General features: G+C 37.9%; 1 protein-coding gene across 1 annotated transcript in view; it reads left to right on the forward strand.

The window, feature by feature from the left end:
- The window catches only part of EDIL3 (EGF like repeats and discoidin domains 3), a 173,624-nt gene that overhangs the window by 93,923 nt on the left and 54,565 nt on the right, over window positions 1–25,136 (forward strand). Inside the window, 3 exon segments of the mRNA XM_032213867.1 lie at window positions 6,891–7,046; window positions 10,962–11,106; window positions 12,391–12,575. Of these exon segments, the coding sequence (XP_032069758.1) occupies window positions 6,891–7,046; window positions 10,962–11,106; window positions 12,391–12,575 (486 nt within the window).

A 25,136-nucleotide genomic window follows, 5' to 3' on the forward strand; every position in this document is an offset into this window, starting at 1 on the left:
ACTCAACCCAATTTTGTGACAGTGAGAACAATGAATCAGTGGAGTGGCATCTACATGGAGACAAGTATGCAGTGGGGTATACCAAGGCTCTGTCTTAGGCCAGTACTTTTCAATATTTTCATCAATGATTTAGATCAGGGGTGTCAAACTCACGGCCTAGGGGTCAGATGCATTACACACTGGCCACGTTCACACCTAGTTTAGTGAAGGGGGGAAAAGTCACAATGCATCATGTAACACCACTGTGACGCTGCGAGTTTGACACCCCTGATTCAGATGAAGGACTAGATGGGAAACTCATCAAAGTTGCAGATGACACAAAGCTGGCAGGAATAGCCAACAATCCAGAAGATAGACTTAATATGCAGAAAGATCTTGACAGACTTGAACACGGGGCGCTATTTAACAAAATGAAACTCAGTGATGAAAAAAAGCAAGGTTCTACATTTAGGCAAGAAAAACCAAATGCACAAGTATAGTATAGTATGCACAAGTATAGTAACTATGAGAGGGATCTTGGAGTCCTAATGGAGAATCACTTAAATATCAGCCAGCAGTGTACTATAGCTGCCAAAAAACCAATGCAGTCCTAGGCTGTATTAACAGAGAGATAGAATCAATATCACATGAAGTTTAATACTGCTTTGTAATATCTTGGTAAAACCACATTTGGAATATTGCACCCAGTTTTGGTCACCACAATGTAAAAATGATGTTGAGACTCTAGAAAGAGTACAGAGAGCAACAAAGAGCAACAAAGATGATTAGGGACTGGATCCAGATATGAAGAGTGGTTGCAGGAATTGGGTATGAAGAAAGACTAGTGATAACATGATAGCAGTGTTCCAATATCTCAGGGGCTGTTTCCAGAAGTTGTGGGTGCTCCAACCCTGGATGTTTTAAGGAGAGATTGGACATCCATTTGTCTGAAAGGATATACAATTTCCTGCCTGAGCAGAGGGTTAGACTGGAAGACCTCAAAGTCCCTTCCAACTCTGCTGTTGTTGTGATGATGTTGTTATTCATAAATCATCATTTATTTATCCTTTTCTTTGATAGTGATAGAATGTAAGTATAGTAGGCATTGATCTATTTTCCATGACTGTAAAAATTAGAGTGATCTTTGTCTCTTGCACATACATGCAGCACATATACGAGCATATGAACTCTTTAGAAATTCCAGGAGAAAGAGAATTAATCAACACAGTTGGAAGTATTTCATCTCAGTTGCAACATTTGACATATTATTCAAATACTGTCTCCATGTAAAAAGTGAGATCTAACCCCGAAAAGGAAAGCTGAAATTTGAAGAAAGAAAATAGGAGCAATTTACAGTTAATGTTTTAGCCAAACGTCCTCCAAAAGCAGAATGACTGGAATGGGACCAGACTTGAGGACCAGATGGTGCTGATGCAACAGCATGGTTCTATATTTAATTGCTCCTGCTGTAGAAAAAGCTGAACAAGATAACTGAAATGAAAGGTAAAGAATCACAGCTACTAGCTGCTCAGTTGCAGTTTTGTTTCATTACTGAGATAGAAGGAAAGAAGATCTACCTTTTTTTATACTTACAGTATATCACAGTCAAAACTCTGTTAATGTCCTGTATTTAGACAGAATGGTTTTAGTGTTTAAGGTTTCGTTTGAATTTTGAACTTCTAATTTCAGGTATCTACTGGTTGCCAAAATAAATTGGTCATCAGACTAACAGGTTTCCTGAGAGTCATAAATCCCAGGGTCCAAATTACAAATCAGATTTGAATAATCTGTGTGACTGCCAGTGTAGCTCTAATGTTAAACTCAGCATTTGTGGATAGGAAGACAAGTTTTCTTTCCTTTAAAGTTAAGTATTCCTTTGAGGACACACATTTTAGAATTATGTTATATTATTGCCAGGTTATGATGTAAGGAGCTAGAGTAAATAGGAACTTAGGCAGGGAGGCAGACAGACAGACAGACAGACAGAAAGACAGACAGACAGTTTTTCATGTTCTCTCATATCCAATTCTCAGAGACAAGTCTGCAGGTTTCTTGGCATAATTTTTCAGAAGTGATTTGCCATTGCCCCTTTCCTAGGACTGAGATAAAAGGACTAGCTCAAGGTCAATGTTTGAAGAGAACCTGGAAAAATTTAAATTACTAGCAATGATTGCTTTGATTCCATTGCTTCAACAGTTCTAATAATACCAGTAAGAATTGAATTAATTAAATAAAAGGAGAGAGCCTTTTTAAAACTCAGATGAACTATTAAAACAGTAACATGCATTATACAGTCAAAGGATTAATCCTATGAGGCACATTTCATCATTTGTCCCTTCTACAGAATATCTGCAGTTTACTGAGATTTATATAATGTAAATTAAAAGGCATTTGCCTTATTTTATCACTTTGCTGCAGTTCTAGCTTAAAAATTCCTGCTTATCTATTTTTATATTATTTATTAATTTATAACATTTATTTTCCTCTGACTGATTTTGAAATGACTCTGGAGGGCTTACAATTATTGTTGATTTGCCTGCCAGAAATAGCCAATTTAAGGTTAGCTTCCCTCCCTACTAACCAACCTCATTGCTTTTTCCTCTCCTCCCATGCCCCATTTAAAATTAAAGATCATAAATTATTTTCTTTTGTCTTCCAATCTATTTCGGATGGACAGAAAGAAGCATTTGATAGTAACATGTAGTGATTGTCAGGACATCCACAGTTAGGAATGGGTTAAAATTCACATAGAAAAGTAAAAGCATTAGTTACCCAGTTAAAGTCTCCATCTTGAATGTTTTTGTCTTCCCCATAGTTATCACTGATAATTATATTTCACTAGAAACACATTTACATTTTTATGTGAAATTGTTTATCTTCATCTCTTTCATTGATCTGAAAGAAGCAGTTAATATGTAACAGTGATCATTATTTTCCTGCAACTAGTTACTTTATTTGTTAAGCTTTTGAAATAAGAAAACATTGTTTTATAAAATACCAAGAAATGTAATGGGACTATGGTCTGAAAACAGACAAAGTCTAAAGTTAAAGTTAGATTGGTTTATTGTGGGATTTTGTCATCTATAGGAAACAGAGCAGATGATTTAAATACATGTCATTATTCAAAATCCTCAATACATTTTCAGTCTTCGTTTGTGATGTTTGTGATTAGACTGCCATAAGCTGCCCATCATAGCACCTTGAATGGATCACAAGAATTACCAAGGGGAGAGGAGGATGTTTCTCAATAAAACTGCAATCACTGAAATTTAGTGGGAGTTTGAGAAACACTATATCTAATTTATGTGTACAAAGACACATAGGCAGTACATAAAATCTATGATGATAAACAAAGCATAGACACACAATCTGGTTTGGGAAATATTAGGTCATTATCACTAGAAAAGATAGTCATCAGAGAAAATGTTGCTCTGTTTTCTTTATTGCACAAATTGGATCCAAGAACCAACACATGTTTCTTCTAGAACAGGGGTATCAAATTCATGGCTTTTGGTCTGGATGTGTCCTGTGCTGGCCATGTCCACCCCCAGTTTAGCAAAGGGTTACATCATGTGATGATGTGAGTTTGACACCCCTGTTCTAGAACATCAGAGCCATCTCTCAAAGTAGATTGGATGATTCTTTCCTGCTTCAAAAAGCTAAGGATTGAAATTCAAATGTTGAGTTACACTGGGCAATGTTTAAAATGGGAGATCAATTTTTGTTTCAAATTGTATATATCAACCTTTGTTTAGCAAACCCGGGAAAATATAAATTACTGAAAATGCTTGCTTTGACTTCATTGCTTCAACAATTCTAATAATGCAAGTAGGAATTTAATTATTTAAATAAAAAGAGATAACTTTTTGCATTTTAAAAAATCAATTGAATTATTAAAACAAAACATGTATTCTGCATTCAATGGATTAATAACACTTTCACAAATTTATTAGATTAAAACTTTGTGGTACTGATTTGGCTTTCTTATAAATATGTGGAAATAATTGCTTTTCAAATGATTTCTTGCCTTTCCTTGGCTGGTAGGAGATTTCTAATGGCAGCAGTGTCTTTTGACCTGAAAATGATTCAAGTCCTAACTCGTGATATAAGATAGGTGCCAATATGCACATATCAGAGCTTCTGCTTCTTCTTTTCTTGGAGTTTATATCCTGAGTGTTGCTTCCAAAGAAATCTTCATTTTTGTAAACAAGGTTTAAGTGAAGATCAAAGGTAAAAATTGAGAAAGAATCCCAGAAGGCCTGCCAAATACAAAGAATTGTGCCTTTCTCTGACACTGCCTCCCTTGTGGAAGGCATTAAGCACCTTATTTTCCCTCCCAGAAATTTGGTCTGGGATTGGTATGACCTGCTGAATAAGGATTTTTTTCCTGGCACTTCGGTGATTGAACCCAATTTTTGTTGGGGATTTGGGGGGGCGTTGTGTTTTCATATTTTGCTTTAAGTGGTTTGTTGTTGTTATTTTGATGGTGCACACTTCCATGTATCATGTACCAAATAGGATGGCTATAGTCAATCAAGTTCTCACCTGAATTTTTGGCCTGATTTTCATGATACCCATAGCTTTACTTTCAAGTTATACATCTATCTATTTAATTATTTTCAATAATTTACACCCAGGTGATTGTAATTTCTAGTTATTTAGGTTAGAAATTGAAATATAATGCAACATAATTTATATATATATATATATATATATATATATATATATATATATATATATATATATATATATATATATATATATATATATATATTGGAATATTATATATTATATACCTACTTTAGTGGGAATATCTTAACAGTGAATAGACTCACCCTTAGTTTATTTGAGTACTTTATTCTAAATTTAAAGGAGAAATTTAACTAAATTATAAAGAAATTATACAATTATAAAGATGTTAATAAATAAATAAATAATAAATCAAATGCATAGTTAATACAGACAGCAGCGAATTAGTTCACTTGGAATTGGACTCTGATGCAAACCCCATTTATTTCAATAAGGCCAGAGATGTAAATATTTTTGGGTCCTCCTATCATTTTTTAATCAATAGAACTAACTGAACAATTGAATTTTATCCATCAGCTTTTTTATATACTGTATATGGACATTTGTCAGGGAAATGAAATTCTAGTCTACAGTCTTGCATAGTTTTATTATCAAGTTTGCCAAGAAAAAAAGAGGAAAGAAAACTTCCACTGAATGAACTGAAATCTGTTTGCTTAATGCCTATCTAGCCTTTATTCCATAAACAACTGTAAGCTACATAAAGTCTTAGCCAAATCACAATTTCTTTAATACTGTAAGACTTAATCCTTTCATGTATTCAGAGAGATGCAAAAGTATTCTGTATCTTACACTTTATTAAAATAAATAAACAGACCAAAGCGATCTTTTGCTATTCCCACTTTTTCCTATCTCTATTTTCTTTGATTTCCTGTTATGATATTCCAAAATTATTATTTTCCACATTCAAATGCTTATTTTATATGAAGAACATTTTGACATTTTTGAGAAATGAACTCGTGGATTCATTAAGCAGCTCTTCCAAGTTCCACCCCCATATGATTTGTACAGTAATGTCATTCCCTTATATATTGCAGTAAATTAATACTAAATCTAGTCAGAAATTATTGTTTATTGATTAGGGTATGTCAGTTGCCTACATTTTCTATTAACTTTATGTAAATCAGATGTAGGCAGAGAAGATTAAAACAATTACAATTGAAATATAAATCCTATTTGAAATCCTTATTAAATCCTCATTAAAAATATATGAGCAGAATTGTCTTTTTCATTAAGACAGGTGTAAAGGTTAGCTAATTTAATCCTGGCAGTAAATAAATTTCAGCTTATATTTTAAAATGCTTTGTTTAACTAACAAACTAATATATTCTTTTCTTGGGAATCATAAATCAAACATACCATAAATATTGGTCAATATGAAATATACATTATGAATGTTCTTTTCACTTCACCAGACAAATATAACATCATTTATAATAGTATTTTTAATTAACCAGTGTGTATGCATATTCATCTTTTTATTCTACAAATCTAGTAATTATTTTACTTCCACTGACTAGTTGTTCCAAAATACAATCCCAAGCAGAATTATTGGTCTACTGAATATCTGTACATGATCAACCATACTTATACTGTATCATTTTGGGGAAAAAAACCTGGAAAGAATATTAATATATATTAAAGGTGGTTGTTTTTTTACTTAAACAAGATTCCTTCAATAGAGACATTTTCACTGATTTCAAAGTTATCTTATTAGTGATTGAAAAGTCATTGGGTTTATTAAGAAAATATGTAAACATTGTCAGATGAAGTTTTCATACTGGAACATTTCACAGAACAGTTGTTCTGCTAATCAAAAAGATAGATAGGTTAATGCACAAACTTGCAGGACTAAAACGTGCATTTATTACTTAGAAAGAAAGATTTAACTCTTTGTATCTTAACAGTTAATTATAGGGGTTTTTTTTTTTAAAAAAAGTGTTTAATTGTTTCTTAGACTGTAGTTAGAATGGATTCTAATATGGCAGTGGAAATTATCACACAAATCAGGCTTCAAGCAATGTTAGATATATTCTCCAAGCTGTGAACTTGACTTTGTTCTGTATTATCCTTGTGTTCATAGGAATATGCACAGGAGAATGGAAAACATGCTAGAAGAAATGATTGTTCTTTAGCATGTAACATTCTCGTAAATTAACTGAGTGTCACAAATGGGTTGGTTGAACTTCAGTTTAAATGAAGCCTTGGACATAGGAAAATTTGGTGTTAGACAAGCCATACATTTTATTTATATGAGCAATAGCAACAGCTAAATGAAATACAATGCTGATTATTTCATTGGTGATGCCTGATTATAATTTCAGATAAACCTACAGCGAAAAATGAGAATCACTGGAGTTATCACACAAGGTGCCAAGAGAATTGGAAGCCCAGAATACATTAAATCATACAAAATTGCATATAGCAATGACGGTAAATTATGGAGCACATACAAAGTGAAAGGCACTACTGAAGATATGGTAAGTCAATTTAATGAATATAAAAGTAATATTATATATCATGTTTCCCCGAAAATAAGACATGGTCTCATTTTCTTTTGACCCACGAAATAAGCACTTGACCTTATATTCAGGGGGATCTTATTATTTTTGAGGTGCAGGAGGTGGCGAGCGTGGTCACCTCATAGCTGCTGCTGTATTGCAATATTTTGGGAATGGCTTATTTTCAGGGCATGGCTTATTTTTGTGCATGTGTTCAAAAGCGCCGATTGGGCTTATTATTCAGGGAGGTCTTATTTTCAGGAAAACAGGGTAATATAATTGAATTGTTGTTCAATTTGAATATTACCTGACTCTGATTGTGGGCAGCTCACAATGTATTACCATAATTATCCAGTACAAATAACAACCAATGGAATCTAGTCAGTGCATACCGAAAGAAATAAAAATAACAAAATCACACTCAAACTCAAGCCTATACATCTTCGCCATGTAAAAAAGATGAGGAAAAAAATAATTAGGAGACTGGAGGCTAAAACATATGAGGAACAGTTGCAAGAACTGGGTATGTCTAGTTTAATGAAAAGAAGGAACGGGGGTGACATGATAGTAGTGTTCCAATATCTCAGGGGTTGCCACAAAGAAGAGGGAGTCAAGCTATTCTCCAAAGCACCTGAGGGCAGGATAAGAAGCAAGGCTCATAGGGTGGGGGCTGTTGGAGAAAAATCTGTAATATTTTTGTTTCATCTCATGTGTGACTTACAAGATTTCAAGATGAGAAGGCAGGATATTACCGTATATACTCGAGTATAGGCCGACCCGAATATAAGCCGAGGCACCTAATTTTACCACAAAAAACTGGAAAAGTTATTGACTCGAGTATAAGCCTAGGGTGGGAAATGCAGCAGCTACCGCTAAATTTCAAAAATAAAAATAGATACCAATAATGTTTTTGAATATTTATTTCAAAGAAAAACAGTAAACTAGCGGTGTATCCAATGAAATACTTCACTCACCTCATGATGCTGATGTCCCGCTGTGATGATGATGTCCCGTGCAGCCGCGGGAGCGATGTCCCGCCTCCTATGACACACGGCACAGTGATTCCTATCATTGGATCACTGTACCAGAGGAGGTGGGACATCGCTATGTGGCTGCTTGCCATAACAAGGAGGAGGTGGGACATCGTTGCAGAGCGGCAGGAGGGGGAGGAAGGGGAATCGTAAGACAGCCCTGCATTACATTAGAACGTGAGGAGGGGGGATGGTGCGGTGCGCGCTGCGCGGCAAACTGACACAGAGGGAGGGGAAACTCACAGGGGCACTGGGCCATTCACGAGTGTCACCCAGCGGCATGGCCCCGCCCCTTTTTCTCCTCCATTTCGGGCAAATTTTTCACTGACTCGAGTATAAGCCGAGGCGGCTTTTTTCAGCCCAAAAAGTGGGCTGAAAAACTAGGCTTATACTCGAGTATATACAGTAATTGATTAATAATTAATATTAATTAATTAATTAATTGAGTAATAATTAATAATTACTTTTTAAAAAATATATACATCCCTCAGCTTGCAGGATCAGGTCAAGCACCCACAAACATGTTCAGCCACATTTGATGGGCAATACGCAGAAAACAGGGCTTATTTATAATCAAGTAATAAGGAAATAGAAGAGTTAAAAGTGATTGGATGCAAATTAATTATAAAAACATGATGTTTTAAAATAAATTCAAGTTGCTATTTTGTACCTGCTAAATTTTAAATCACAGCTCTAATTAGTTCTGGTTGCCTGATTTCTTCTTGAAGTACATATGTACACTACATAAACTGTTCCTATGTATGTACCTGCTCCTAGTGCTTGCCAAACACTTGTGTAAAACTTAGCAATGTTCAAATGGCTCAAATATTTCTAAAGGAACTAATAGGTATCATGGATATTCCCCTTATAAATTCATAGTGCTGTAGCAATTCTGTCTTAATTGTGTTGACAAATGGTTTATCCTTGAAAATAAAGAATATTTTTAAAAACTGAATAAACTGATTGTAAAAGTAAGAATGCATTTAAAATGTAACTTGACCTATATGAAGTATGCTCAATTGTATTTCACTCTTAAGAGCAAAAGAGGAATACAGTGTCATCTATTCCTGTCCTGAAGCAAGAACAGAGAACAGTATATTAAAAAATATTATTAAACATAAGGTTATTTGAAGGTTGAAATTGCAACTATACACAGAGTCAAACGATATAATTGTTTTAAAGCTATTGCTATGAACAGATTCTATAAGGCAGCAATTAATTAAACAATCCAAACAGGTAGACTTTAAGTTCATTTGTCTTGGTAAAAGGAATTTAGACAGGCACAACAACCTTGGTGGATAGCCAAGACTTGAAACATGCATAGAAGCACACAAGTAGGGTAGGATACAGGAAGTAAAAAAATAGATATTCCAGCCATTCCCTGTATTGCCCCACATATATTTTTATAGAATACTGACACCTACCGGCTGTCCTACCACATGGCTGTTGCTATGGAATGTGGGCCCAAAACTGCTTGTCCAGTGATTGTGCAAAAGATAATAAAGCTTCCACTTTGCATCTAAATAGTGTTTTATTTAGTAAAACATAATGTAAGTAAGTGTATCAAGCTAGGGAAAGCAAGGCTCGACATACACACATATACAAGCATGGAGAAAAAGTATAGTTACAGTAAGAAATAGTGGTCTGTCTTTTCCCAAAAACTTCATATATATTTCTAGTATGGCAAAGAGATTGGATATTAGTGGTTGATATTGCCTGATCCTACACCTAACAAATACTATTGAGAGACATGGTCTGGTAAACTAGTATGAGAATAATGTAGAGAGCTCTTTGGTAAGAGACAAGGAAAAGACAGTGTTGAAAGCATACTAGTATATGTCTTTTGGTTGCTAACCATTTTTGTCATATAGTTTATTACTAAACATTGTCAAATTAAGTAATGGTACTTTTATTTAATATAATTTCATTGGTAGCAATTAGTAAAAATAGTTGGATACAAGAATAATAATGGAAAGTCTTGGTCACAGATCTGCGTTCTAAATCAAACACCTAGTAGAACCTGGCAAATTCTTTAAAAGCGATATTTTAACAAATCTGGAAGAGAAAAGAACCACATGAAGCAACTACAAATTCTTCTGGCATACATAGTAGCTTTAGATGTGACTTCTGTTGTGTTCCTGCATATATCCAAAGGTAGTCTGAAAGAGAAATGTATGTAGATGTGGATGTAGACCTGGGAGCAACATCTAAAGAAGCTAAGTGAGTTGGGGGTGAACAAAACTGTACAGAAAGCACTTCAAAAAGAGCTGCTTAGTACATTGCTAAACATTCCAAAGTATTTCTTCTGAAGAATTTGTAAAACCCTAATATATGTGATACCTCTAAGTGGCTTGCCATTGAATTGTTCAGACTAAGAGATATTGAGTGGTCCATAGTAAACCAGCTGACTTCATGCCTAAGGCACGACTAGGACTCATAGTCTTCCTGTTTCTAACTACTATACCAAACTGTCTCTCCCTTGATGACATAGGGACAGAATATCTATGTGATCACCTGTCTCCAATTACTTTTATCCATCCTATATGATTTGACAAGATTGACATGTTCCAAGTCCCATCAACAAAACCATGTCTGACATCTCACCATGGCAATGTCCTCTTCTCTGTCCTCTCATCTGGCCTTTGGGTTTGCATTCTGCCTGAGGATTGTAGAGTCATAATCCTATTGATCTTTAGGAAGTCCCTAAAAACCTGGCTCTTTGAGGAAGCTCTGAAATGGGGCAAACTGCATTTTTATTTTTTATCTAATATAGTTGCAAATAATAGATAATATAGATAAAGAAAATAATATAGATAAATATCAACATTTGTTTGTAACTAAAACCAATTATGTGCTGTTGCAGGTTTTCCATGGAAATGTGGATAATAATACACCTTATGCAAATTCTTTCACCCCGCCAATAAAATCTCAGTATATACGATTGTATCCTCAAGTCTGTAGAAGGCATTGTACTTTGCGAATGGAACTTCTTGGCTGTGAATTATCAGGTCAGTATTCTTAGATGTTTCTTTGTGTTATTTTAAATATCCTGATGTCTTGTTATAAATTTATGTATGTCTGTATAAATATGTCAAAAACCAATATATGTTTTCATCATTTATTTAACCTTTTTAAAAACATATTTTTGTAATTCTTTAATTTATCTGTTATTCTGTTACTGGAGCACATCATTCCTATTTCTCCCCCATATTTTATCATCTTATTTCAGAGAACTAATTCTAAAGTGATCATATTTGTTTTAATACAAGAAATACAGTCAAACTCAAAATTAAAGTTAAAGCAATAAAATAAGAAAGATTCAATATACCTCCAGAGAGAACCAGTTTGATATAGTGGTTAACGCATCAGGTTAGAAACTGGGAGACTATGGGTGCTAATTGTGCCTTAGGTATTAGGCGGAACATGGGCCAGTTCCTTTCTCTCAGCCATAGGAATGAGGTAATGGCAAACCTGAAAAACCTTACTGCAGGGACTTGTCCAGGCAGTTTCCATGAATTGAACACAACTGAACAGAAGGGAAGATAAAATACAGCCAGGACTGAAAATGAAATAAAAACAAATGGTTTGGCATTTATATCATAGTTTTCTACTAATCTATCTTGGTCTATGAAGCTAATGAAGAATTAAAAACAAGTTTATTGAGTTAATTAAAATGTAGTTAAAAGAATCATTTTGTTTCTAAAACAAAACAAAATGTTCAACAGTTGTTTTTGATGAGATTTTATTTGATATTTTTTTTCATTTTCCCTTTATTTGTATGCCGCCCTTTTCCCTGGGGGGACTCAGGGCGGCTCACAGTTCAAAAAGAGGGGGGGAGGACAAACATTTTACAACATAAAGACACTACATCATTTAAAAACACAACAGTCACACAATTCGAGTGGGGTTAGGGTCTTAACCCCAGGCCAGCCGGAACAGCCAGATCTTTAGGGCGGCGCGGAAGGACTGGAGGGTGGTGAGGGTCTGAATCTCCACGGGGAGTTCGTTCCAGAGGGTCGGAGCAGCCACCGAGAAGGCCCTCCTCCGGGTAGTTGCCAGTCTACACTGGCTGGATGATGGAATTCGGAGGAGGCCTAATCTATGCGATCGTATCGGTCTAGTGGAGGTAATTGGCAGTAGGCGGTCTCTCAAGTAGGCGGTCTCTCAAGTTTTCTTGCATTGAAGATAAAATCATCAGTAAAACTATGTACTTTTAATAACATGTGCACAATAGCAGAGTTTACATTTTACTCACCTATTTGTTTTCAAGGATCTTTTTTCATTTTTTTTAGGTTGTTCTGAACCTTTGGGGATGAAATCGGGACATATACAGGATTATCAGATCACTGCTTCCAGTATCTTCAGAACACTCAACATGGATATGTTCACATGGGAACCCAGGAAAGCTCGACTAGACAAACAAGGCAAAGTTAATGCCTGGACATCAGGGCACAGTGACCAGTCTCAGTGGCTACAGGTGATAATTTTGGCTTTTTATGAAGAGCAACAGATTAGATTAGATTAGATTGATGTTAAGGGGGGGGCAGATAAATTTATAGAGTTTACTATTTAAAAAAATATGATCAATGTATACTGAATTAAAAGAATTCCAAATAGTAATAGAGATGATACAAGAGCCTATGATGATATGGACATAGGCTAAATTACACCAACATCCCAAAAAAGATGTTGAGACTTTGGAAAAAGTCAAAAGAAGAGCAAGTAAGATGATTAAAGGCTTGGAGACTAAAACACATGAAGATCAGTTGCAAGATTTGGGTTTGGCTAATTAGAAAAAAGAAGAACTAGAGGGGACATGATAGCAGTATTCCAGTATTTGAGAGGCTGCCAGAAAGAGGAGGGGGTCAATTTATTTTCCAAAGCACCAAAAGACAGGAGAAGAAAAAATGGATGGAAACTAATCAAGGAAAGAATAAAGGAGAAACTTCCTAACAGTGAGGACAATTAACCAGTGGAACAGGTTGCCTTCAGGCATAGTGAGTTCACTTCATCACTGGAAGTTTTTAAGAAGAGACTGGACATTCACTTGTTTAAAATGATATAGGGACTTCTGCTTGACTAGGGGGCTGGACCAAAAGACCTCCATGGTCCCTTCCAGCTTTATTCTGATTGGTAGGCTCTACTAAGTTTTTTCCATTGAAGAGGAATAACATCAAGCCTAAAGAAGTAGTTGGAATGCCAACAATATTACCAAATATTTCTCTTTTTTATCTCTATATTCATTTGAAGAAAAGACAATATAAACATATCCAAGAATGATACCATAAGGTTCAATTTATTTGCCTTTTAATAACAAACTGTGCTTAACATTTCCTTAGGAGGAAATTAAATGATAACATCCATTAGATGTCGATCCAATAGAGACATGTTGTGAGACTGGTAGAAACAGATTTCATCAGCTTCATTTCTTCAAGACCCTCTCTGTTCTCTTAGACATGCTACAGAGCAGATCGAGGAGCCATTCTGAAATAGGTGGACTCAAGTATCAGACAGAAACAGTTTCCATGAAAAGAACTTTACTACAAAAACACCAAAAATATGATCTCCAGGGTTTCTACTTTGCTGTCTTTCTCTGCACTTTTTCTGTTGTAAAAAGGCTCCAGTCTTTAGTGCAAGGGAAATAAAGTTTTATTTATTATTTAAATGTATTGACTGCCCAACTCCAGTGGACTCTCAAGAACATAAAAAACCTAGGAAAATGTATGAAAAAATATAAAAACTAAAAAGTTAAAAGCAGTCAGTCAGAAGTAAAATAACGTAATGATAGCAAAAACAATAAAACAATATAAGAGCCAGAGGTGGTATTCAGCAGATTCTGACCAGTTCTGGAGAACCGGTAGTGGAAATTTTGAGTAGTTTGGAGAACCAGTAAATACCACCCCTGACTGGTCCTGTCCCCATCTATTCTCTGCATCCTGAATTCCAGCTGATCAGGAGGAAATTTTGCATTAACCTTCCCCTGGAGTGGAGAGGGAATGGAGATTTTGGCTTTTTATGAACTAAGCCAACTAACCCATGCCCACCAAGCCACGCCTAAAGAACCAATAGTAAAAAAAAAAAATTTTGAATCCCACCACTGAACAAGAGCTATTTTTAAAGCTTACCTTAGGAGAGGTAAGCTGTCATTAACACTGAGGGGATGTTCCAAAGAGTGGGGCTGAAATAAAGAAGGTAGACTTCCTCGGTCCCACAAGACAGCACTGTTTCATGGAGGGGACCTGGAGTCTTCCCAATCTGCTGGAACACGCTAGATGGGCAGAAACAGTTGGAGATAAGTGGTCTTTCAAATAAGCAGGCCCTATGCCATACAGGGGTTTATAGGTAATAACTAGCACCAGATGAGACACAACATCTACTTCCTCTAGTTGATTATGTGTCTAAATTGAATTCTAATTCTTTATTTGCATTTCCATAGATCTGTTATCCATATGGAGGCAGTAATGTGAATAAATCTCTGTAAATCTGGGTACTTAAATTTAATTCCAGTAAGTGTATAATCAACTTGATTGTGCTGTTAGAAGTCTATCTGAAATGAGCTGAATAATAGATAACCACAGATGCCATCTGGAAAGTTTTTCTAGCTGATTGGCTGGCTATATCATATCATGTCACAGCAATGGAAGCATTGATTCTGATTTTAATTAAATATTTTTTGAAACACATGTACCAGATCAGATATACTGAAGCAAATTGAATTATTCAGATGGAAATTCACAAGAGCCATAAAACTGTAATTTACGATTTGTCGAAGAGATTCACTACTTGGATTTGATTAACGAATTTTCCAAAAAAAAAAAAACCTTATTCCATCTCCGTATTACACATGGCAACCTGATGTTATTGACTTGTTTATTTTTGATAGCAAATTCTTTCATTAGACTGGGTGATAAGGCTCTAGATCTGTGTTTCTCTACCATTTTGGGTCCGGTAAGATTGATGCAGCACTGTGAAACTATTAAGAAGCTGTTCACATTTCTTGTTTTCAGAGATAGGATGATTTACAGAAGTTCCCATATAGGCTAATATATAAAAGTGCAACAAATCACCCTACAGAAGACTGTTTGACAGGTCACTATTCAATTTACATATTAGATACATTGTACATGGCAGTGATTTGAATCTGCTGTCGGGAAGGGAAAGGATGCTCAGCATGAAGTCTAACTGTACCAGAAATGTGCTACTAACCCCCTGAAATCATCTCACATATAAATTATGACTTATTAACTTCTTTTATTTTTTTTTACCTGTGGTTGCTAAGCATTTTCAACTGTATGATTACTGCCTTCGCTTTGAGCTTAGTAGGGAGAGAAGGGAAAAAAGAAGAGCTAGCAATGCCACGGTGTGTTTATTATCCCACACGGTGTGTTTAGATCCACACACGTCATTGTCCTACAGATAACCAGGAGGCTCCTGAACCAAATGAAAAGAGGCTGCTCATCTGCCTACAGGCTACCTTGTTTGGTCAACTGTGGAATGAAATCTGTAGAAAAAAGTAGCTATGTCGCACCTAGGCTAAAAACAAAGCATTTGTGGGAGAAATGAAAGAAACTGGTTCTGACTTGGAAAGCCATAAATAATTGGGGTGTAGTGAAGAAAAGTCATTTGCTGCCACTATTCATTGGATTCAACTGCGAAAATTCAGCTATAGCTGTTCTCAACTCATCTATCAGGAAGTAGGAGTCAAACTTTCTGGTACCTATTCCTTTCTTTACAATGCATTTCCTGTTAAGTTGACAGACCTACAGATGGTCCTTGCTTAACAACTGATTGCTTCAAGTCTGTAGAGAGTCATCCAGGTCATGGTTGTCCCAAAGGTGCTTTTTTCAGGAGGCAACTGGAGTTTCTTATTTTTTCCTTTGAAGACGTTTCACTTCTTATCCAAGAAACTTCTTCAGCTCTGAAAGGATAGTGGGGAATGGAAGGATTTATATTCCTTGCAACAGCTGGTCATTTGCATCCTTTTAGAGGCTCACTGAAGCATTTGGAAGTTTATCTGTGTCCTCAGGGTCACCTGAGTAGTACTCCTGGTTCCTGTAGTATGCAAAAAAAACCAACCTTGAAAATATATTCCTACTCCCGTACCATTAAAAGGGTGTTCATCACAATTTGGGATGAACACTCTTTAAATGGTGTGGAAGTAGAAATGGATTTCCGGTGTGGGGGAGAAAAATGCAGACTACAGGAACCAGGTGTACTACTCACATGACCCTGGGGACTCAGATAAGCCTCCAAGTGCTTCAATGAGCCTCTAAAACATGGGTGTCAAACACAATCTCATCATGTGACGTATCCTGATGCATCACAACAGTTTCTGCCTTTGCAGAGCCGGGGTAAGTGTGGCCTGTACATGGCACATCCAAGGATGCAAATGACCAGCTGTCCGCAAAGAATAGAAATCTTTCCATTCCCCATTATCCTGTCAGAGCTGAATAAGCTTCTTGGATGAGAAGAAAAATGTCTTCAAAGAAAAATCAAGAAAGTCCAGTTGCCTCTTGAAAAAGCAGCTTTGGGACAACTGATTGCTTAATTTAAATGGATCCTCTAAATGTTACTTATGGTGCAGCCCAGAGTACATTTCAGGCACTTGGCAATTGGTTCATCTTTATGACTGATAGCAGCATTCTATAGTCATGTGACTGCAATTTTTGATCTTCTTTTCCTGGTTTCCAGCCTTGTTGGCTAGCTTCTAGAAAAAATACAGCCATGTGAATTCATTGATTGCTTAACAGCCACCACAATCGCTTAATGACTGCAGCATTTGCCTAATGGCTGCGGGGGGGGGGGGGGAATCATAGAATTGGATCCTCCCATGTCAATACTTTAACTTATGACTGACATGATTCATGATGGAAATTCTGGGTTCCGTTATGCTTGTAAATCAAGGACTACCTGTAATCTCTTCAACAATAATTTTTAAAGGCTCCTAAAATTTACCTGTTAAGTAGGCATTGGCATATTGATCTCAATTGTTGTTTTAAATTATTTTAGTTTTGGCTACTTGAATACTTTGCATAGTGGTTAAAGATAGTTTGAATAGTGGTTAAAGCACCAGGCAAGACACTCTCAGTTCTAGTTCTGCTTTTACCACAAAGCCAACTGAGAGGCTTTGGGCCAGTTTGCTCTTTCTCAATTCTAGAAAATAGCCATTGGCATCCCATTTCCTCTGGGATTGGGCGGCCTTTAATTCTATTAAATACAATACAAATACAATACAATTTCTGACATTTGCCAAGAAAACTGCAAGGACCTGACCAGCCAGTTGCCAGGAATCAACTCTGGCACAAAAAGCAAATAAAGTGTCACCCAGATTTTAAATTGGGTTTTTTAAATCTTCTTCCCCTTAGCTACAACTGAATAAAAATGTATAGGGCAATTAATGTGCAAATATTTTCCCTCATCCTGAGATTATGGCTGTAGAAAATGAGTAACAGAAATCTAAATTCAACAGCATGGTTTTCCAAATGTTTTGCTCTGGTAGGCTTAATATACTTAGATTTATGTTTAATTTGTCCACTTTAAAAAGACACAACCTCCCTTTGCATTCCCTATAGAAACTGAGTTTTGTTTTTACCTGTTATTGCTCTAATGTCCCCAGCTAAAATGTAAGGATACGTTTTTGTAACACATTTCCTCTTCCCCATAATAATAAATACCAGAAGCTTTTGACTGTGGATGCCAAGAGTTTCTCAGAAGAATCTTGACTCCCCTAGACAAAAAAAGTGCTTTCTATAGAAAGTGCTGAAAGATATGCTTCATTTTTGTTGACTTTGCTAAACTCCAAAACAAAACTTGTCCAAGACAATATACACTAGTTTCATGTGGATTGTTCCATGATAGGTGATACTGTTAGTGCAGATAGGCAGGGAATTGCAATGATAGATCTTATCAATTCACCCAGAAATATTGCTTGTGTTTCAAATGTTCATCTGTTGCGAACCTGATTACGTATATAAATTGATTCCTTTTGCATTCAGAGTCTCCTGGCTACCTAAGAAAAATTATGCCCATTTTTCTTCTGCTTCAAAGTATATAAAATCTGTCTAGGGCAGGATATGCCTATTGAAAATGAATGATCATTTGCAGTTCATAAAGTATTTTGATGTGGACTCAGAAATCTTTGACATTTTTATTTTTATTGTTTATTTTTGAAGATGAAGTTAGGAACTGCTAGGCCTGTGCAAATCATGCTTTAAAAGTTCCACCATATAGAATTGTAGCAAGATAATGTTTCTATTCTACAGCTCCGTAAGATATAGAAGTCAATCAAGATTAATCGGATTGTGTACATGCATTACTATCATTGTGCATAACATCTCTTTATTGAACATCCATGTCTATATATACAAATACAAATCCATGCACACAGTGGGGAAAATCTTTAAAACTGTTTTGTCAAGACAGAACACAACTGCTTTAGCACATCAAAGAAATGATTATTTCTCCTACCAACATCTAACATACTTCTTAATGTCCAGGAAAAGGGCCTTTTCTGCTATTGTACCTGCTCTCTAGAATATTTTGCCTCCCCCACCAACCAGTGGTGGGTTCCGGATCCCGTTCCAACTGGTACGGTTGGAATGGGCCTGGCGTCGCCCACATGGATGCATGTGGTACCCGCACACACGTATACTGCATGCACATGCGTTGTAGCTGCAAATGATGTTTCTGCAAGCTTCCGCAAGCAGCTCCAGCTGCTTCTTTCTTTCTTTTTGCCAAAATCCAGATCTGTCCATTAATATTATTTATACTCTCAAGATTCTTTGCATTTTCCAAGTTCTGATTTATAACTGTGGGTTAATTAGATCTTCTTACCAGGCTTTCATCTCATCCTGCACACTCCTGCTCAATAGCTTTGGCTGGAAACCAGCTTCTTCTGCAGTCATGTTGCCATGCTGCTGCCTGACTCCGATTCGGAAAGCAAATCTCTGACCTGCGAGGGACCTACTGCACTCCCTCTGTGTCTGATGAGACAATGCTCCTTCTTCACACACACCCCAGGGGGGTTCTGATCCAAAAAGGATATCAGAATTGGTTTGTCACACAGAGTTCATGTGAGACTCTTCAGAGCTCACACACTCCTTATCTGTCCAGATGGAGAACTTCCGGTCAAATTCTTTCCTAAAATATTTGAAGGCCACCCTGGGGAGCAGCACAGTGGAGGTGGTTTATTTATTTTTATGGTTATAACATTAAATATACACTCATACATATAAGCATCACCTGAAATAAGATGAGCGGCAAATAAAATAATAAAACAAAACAAATAAGCTTAAACTTGCTCTGGAGTGGGATAGCAAGCATGGGTTGATTCACCAGAAAGAAGGCAGGATTATGATTGATTCCAAGTGAATTGTCTTGGTTGAGTTTCCTATTTCACAAGCTAGATATCCACATTGGTAGTATTATCAGAATTTGTGTCTGGATAGAAGATGTTAGTAAGTGTTGTGTAGCTTCATTATGAGACTGGCTTCTTTCTCTTGATGATTCTTCATCCAATGTGCATTGGATCTTCTGCAATGTGATTTAAAAGATCTGAAAGAACTTAATTTTCAAAGCATGTGGAAGAAAAAAAATACCATCTCTGATTCTATCACATCTTTTTTATATTGATAATGGTAGTTGTGTTAGGTGTCTAATTGTTGGGGAAATGTAATTGCACTCAGCTGCTGGTTCTTAGATTATGTTTTCATTTCACATTTTCCCTGTTAAAGTTGAAAGTGAAAAAATGACATACCTGGATTATGTGCTCAACTCAGCTTCATAATTAAAATAGCTGAATGTCTGAAAACCACTCATAAAAGTAAAGGTAAAGGTTCCCCTCCCACATATGTGGTAGTCATTCCTGACTCTAGGGGGCAATGCTCATCTCCGTTTCAAAGCCGAAGAGCCAGCACTGTCTGAAGACGTCTCCGTGGTCATGTAGCCAGCATGACTAAATGCTGAAGGTGCATGGAACGCTGTTACCTTCCCACCAAAGGTGGTCCTTATTTTTCTGCTTGCATTTTTACATGCTTTCAAACTGCTAGGTTCAGGGATGGGTTTCAATTTTTTTTACTACCAGTTATGTGGGTATGGCTAAGTGGGGGGGGGGGCATGTGACTGAGTGGGCATGGCCAACTTGATATCACTCACACTCATGCCCACTCAGTCATATGACCCCCCCACCTAGCCATGCCCACAGAACCAGTGAACATTTCTGTGCTGCCTTGCCATGTTATTCCTTCCCCACACACACACAAGAGGAGGAGGAGGGTAGCTGGAGCCTTGGTGCAAGAGCAAAGCAGCACCAAGGCTCCAGCCCTTCACACCACATTTGTGCATAAGGCAGCCTTAGCTCCCTGCTGCTTTGGGCTGGAATGTGCGCCCTCCACACTGAGGAGGCAGAAGGCAAGGTGGCTCACCGTTTGGCCTCCTGCTTCTCCAGCCAACCCAGGTGGAGGGCGGTCAGCTTCTGCTCTGGCCTTGGAGACAGATCCAGCTAGGATTTGCAATCAGGGAGGAAAAAGCGTTTCAGGCAGTGGACGGTTCCAGGCTGCGATGTCATCCCCCTTTTCCTCCCTGATTGCAAAAATGGGGCATCATTCCTCCTGGCGAGATCCATCTCCCAACAAGCCCCTGCACCTTAACTGCCTTGGTCATAGGCTGATTCTGCATGTCCTGTTTTTGGAATAGGGAGGAAAAAGAGCATGCCCTTCTCCTGCTTCTCCACCTTCTCTTTCTTCCTGGCCAGATTCATTTCCCATTCCCAGCAAACCCCTGCACCTTTTTTGCCTCAGTCATAGGCTGATTCTGCATGCGCCGTTTTTGGAATAGGGAGGAAAAAGAGCATGCTGTCTCCCAGGCCAGGAGCAGAAGCCAACTGCCCTCCGCCAGAGTTGTCTGCAGAAGGGAGAGACCGAGCAGCAGCTTGCCTTACACCTCTCACATAGCACTTGCTTCACCTGCTCTTTCTTGGGTGGTTCCAGGCAGCCAAAATTGCCACGCTATTACCCAAAAATGTTGATACTGCCATCTCTGCTACCTGGAACTTCCCGAGAAGGAGAAGATGAAATGGGCATTGCAGAGATTGCAGTGGCTGGAAAGGAGACATTTCGCTTTTGGGGCTGGTGCTCAGCTCAGCTAGGTTTATAGGTTTTAGGTTTTATTTGCATTTGTAGGCCGCCCTTTTCCCTGAGGGGACTCAGGGCGGCTCACAGAAAACCAGGGAAAGGGGAAATACAACATTGAGACAACAACACATAATAAAATAATGAGCAACATGCATACAACATTCGGGCGGGGTAGAAATCCTTATCCCCAGGCCTGACGGGCGAGCCAGTTCTTCAAGGCAGTGCGGAAGGCCTGGACGGTGGAGAGGGTACGAATCTCCACGGGGAGCTCGTTCCAAAGGGTCGGGGCTACTGCTGAGAAGGCCCTCCTCCTTGTGGTTGCCAGCCGACACTAAGCTCCCAGGAGGGCTTAGGCAGTGGTGACAGTGGTGGCTCCTCACATTGCTGGAGAGTGAAGTCATCATGGCCATTGTCTCCCCCGAGGTTCCCACCGAATCTCTGAGGAAACTCTCGCTTGCAGAGGAGGGTGAGGGTGGGATATATGAAAGCCTCTGGTAACTGGGAAAGAAAGCCACACTTGGAACCTGCCAAAAACTGCCGCCTGAAAAGCGCAGCTTTCCTTTCCAGCTCCTTTCCAGTTACTCAGAGGTTTTTGTATATGCCACCTTCCTCCTCCTCCTTCTGCAAATGAGAGGTACCACAGAGACACTAGATTGGGAAGTTAAAAATTAATGGGGGGTGGAAGAAAAGAAGAGGAATGGTCTTCTCTCTACAAAGGATTTTCTCAGGATGCTAGATGTCCACTTTCTCTCTGGAAAAAACTATTGGCATCATCAGGAGCTTGGCTAGTGGAAGAAGTGTTGGAATGCAGGAGTGCCGGGTCGGGAGTCTCCCTGGAGCCTCGCACCTGCTTTTGCCCCAAGACTAAGAAAACAGGGTTGCAAAGAGGGCTGTTAACAAGCCCGTTTGTTCAAGGAGGCAGACTTGCTGAGTTGTCTTCTTTGGGCTTCCCTTTTGCTGCCGCTGGCTTGGCCCAGCCATGGCTTTTTGAAAGAGAGAGAGAGAAGAGACTCAGTGAGGGAAGGAGGCACACAATAAAACAACCCCCCCCAATAAAACAACCCCCCATTTCATGGAAGAAAAGAAGAGGAATGGTCTTCTCTCTACAAAGGTGAAATGGAGCACCTTTGCCCTTGGCTATCGCACACCTTCTTTCATTCTCCTCCCACCCCAACAAGCAAAGGAGGTACCAGCCACTAAACTGCCCACCCACATTCAAACCAGGCTGCCTCCTGTTGCCCACACAGGGTCTCTGAAGAGGGAGGGAAGGTCTCTCCCAAGACCCTCTTCCCTTACCTCGCAGCACAGTTCCAGGACGGCAGGATATTCTTTCTTTCACTGATACAGGGGCATAGCCAGGCTGCCATCGCTAATGGTCTGGTCCACTACACCAAATTTTCACTACCTCTTCTGGCATACTGGAGCGTACCGGGAGGAAGCCATCTCTGGCTAGGTTGGCAGAAGCTGGGACAAGTAACAGGAGCTCACTCCATTACACACCGCTAGGTATTCGAACTTCCGAACTGCTGACCTTTCTGATTGACAAGCTTAGTGTCTTAGCCACTGAGCCACCACATCCCTTGAAAACAACTCATACTGTAAGATACATAAGGAAGGGAAAGAAGAAAGCTGTATCCATGAGCTGGAAACTTGTGTTGAAAATATATTTTTTCAAATATATTTCAATGAAACTGAATGATGAAGATCTACACTGTGTCAACCCCCGAAATGTGACAAACTGATTGTGCAGCTCACCATACAACAAGAAGTAAAAGCAATGTTAAAATTGTATCAAAAACAGGTTTAAAAAAGCAAAAAGACTAAATGAAATTGAAGATTCTCATTAAATCAAGAAATACAAAACCCAAAATAAATTATACCTGGACAGATTTTTTAAAAAATCTTCATTCAATTCTTAAACTAGGTCAAAATAATTACCAGATAAGCATCAACCCTAACACATAGCTATAAATTAGGTTTATAATAGGTATGAATTGATGTTTTGATCCAGGTTACAGTTGAGTCACATATTTCAAGTGAAAGAAAGAAATGAAATTATTTCAGTTCCCTGTTCTGTAATTTTAGAAAGTGATATGGATTTGGTCAAAGCAAGCGGTTTTAAAATCAGGATGAATTAAAGAACCTCTTGCAATATTTTTGTTTATTTGGTTGCTTATTTTTAAGTCATTCATTTGACATACTCTATCCAAAGACTTTGCCATGGTTCTTTCTGTCATGTCTGAAAAATAATCAGTTTTGCTTACTTTACATAACATTATTTTACATTAATTGCAGTAATTAGTGATGAAAGTCACTTGATAGCATCCAAGGGCAATATCCCAGCAATGCATTTGGTAAAATTCTGTGTCATTGAGTTACCTTGTTGTCTGGCAAATGATTCTGAGCAGGATCCTTATACATATTGTTTTGATTAAAATCTATATTGGTGCTTGGATTAAAATGCTAGTGCATTTTGAAAACTGCTTTTACATTATCAGAGCTTTCATTCACTATTCATTTTATGAAAATGTTTATAGTGACAATAGAATTTAAGTGTTCCATTTCAATAAAAACAGAAAAGCTTAATTTATTTTTAATGTAGCATTTAAGCTATAAAGCGCAGAACCTTGGAACAAGCATTAGATTTATTCCAGATAGCTAGCTACAGTGATATAATTACCAGGACAGCTAAAGAAAAGTCTTCTAAAACTTTATTTTGCAAGTAATATCTGCTGGATACAATGAAATAGCAGTAATTTGATGTGATTTCATTTAATTTATTCATTTTAGGTGCCGCCTGATTCCAAACTTTTCTGGGTGGCTTACCACATAATAAACAATAAAATACAACATGAATAATGAAAGAAAATAATGAAAGAACAAGAAAAACAATGAACAAGAGTATGAACAAGATAATAGTCTGATTAATAAGACATTAAAAATATTATTTTTATTGACTCCAGATTCTGTTTTCCTTTCATGACAATATATTAAAAGGAGATGACGTATTACTGATTATAAAAGGAAACTTAATTGTAAAATGTCTGGCATTTCAAATAGTATTTAAAATGTCTCTTTTATGTGATAAGGACTTAATAAAAATATTTGACACCTTTATTTTTATGTGCAGCTAGATTAAGGTGACCAGACGCCCCTATTTCAGCGGGACAGTCCCTCTTTTGAACAATTTGTCCTGCATCCCGGTTTTTTTTTTTTAAAGTCCCAATTTTTTTTAAGTTATGAAAAAGCCTCCAGCCGCCTTGAGGCTCCCCTAGCAACTGGGAGCGTATATTCTTCGAGCCGAGCACATTCCTGCCCGTGCGTCCTTGGGAGCTGTTGCCAATGGCTGAGGGAGGAGAACACTTTACTCCATGTGGAGACCACGGGCTTCCCTCATGGATTTTTTCTTCTTCTATTGCTTTGAGCAGCCCCTCCCCCCCTCTCTGTCTTGGACAGCCTCGAGGCTGTCCCCCTCCCCCTCCCCCAAACTGCTGCTTCGCCTCGGCTGCTCGGGGCTTCTAAATTGGCATTGTGTGTTGTTTGGGGAGGGGATTACTGTGCTATAGAAACACAGCGTATGTCTCACATGGCTGATAACCTGGTCTCTATACAGAAGAGGTAATTTTAAAAACTTCGGAGCGAATCCAGAAAGAGGGGAGAAAGAGGCTGAAGGAGTGTTTGCACAGGAGGGGGAATTTATAAACAGCCCAGTGAATCCAGAGGAGGAGTGTGTGTGTGTGTGTGTGTGTGTGTGTGTGTGTGAGAGAGAGAGAGAGAGGGAGAGAGAGGGAGAGAGAGAAAGGCAGGCTGAAGGTGTGCACAGGAGGGGGAATTTGTAAATGGCCCAGTGAATCCAGAGGAGGAGTGTGTGTGTGTGTGTGTGTGTGTGTGTGTGTATGTCTGTGTGT

Source organism: Thamnophis elegans, chromosome 3, assembly GCF_009769535.1.
Source record: "Thamnophis elegans isolate rThaEle1 chromosome 3, rThaEle1.pri, whole genome shotgun sequence".
NCBI classification, from domain to species: Eukaryota; Metazoa; Chordata; class Lepidosauria; order Squamata; family Colubridae; genus Thamnophis; species Thamnophis elegans.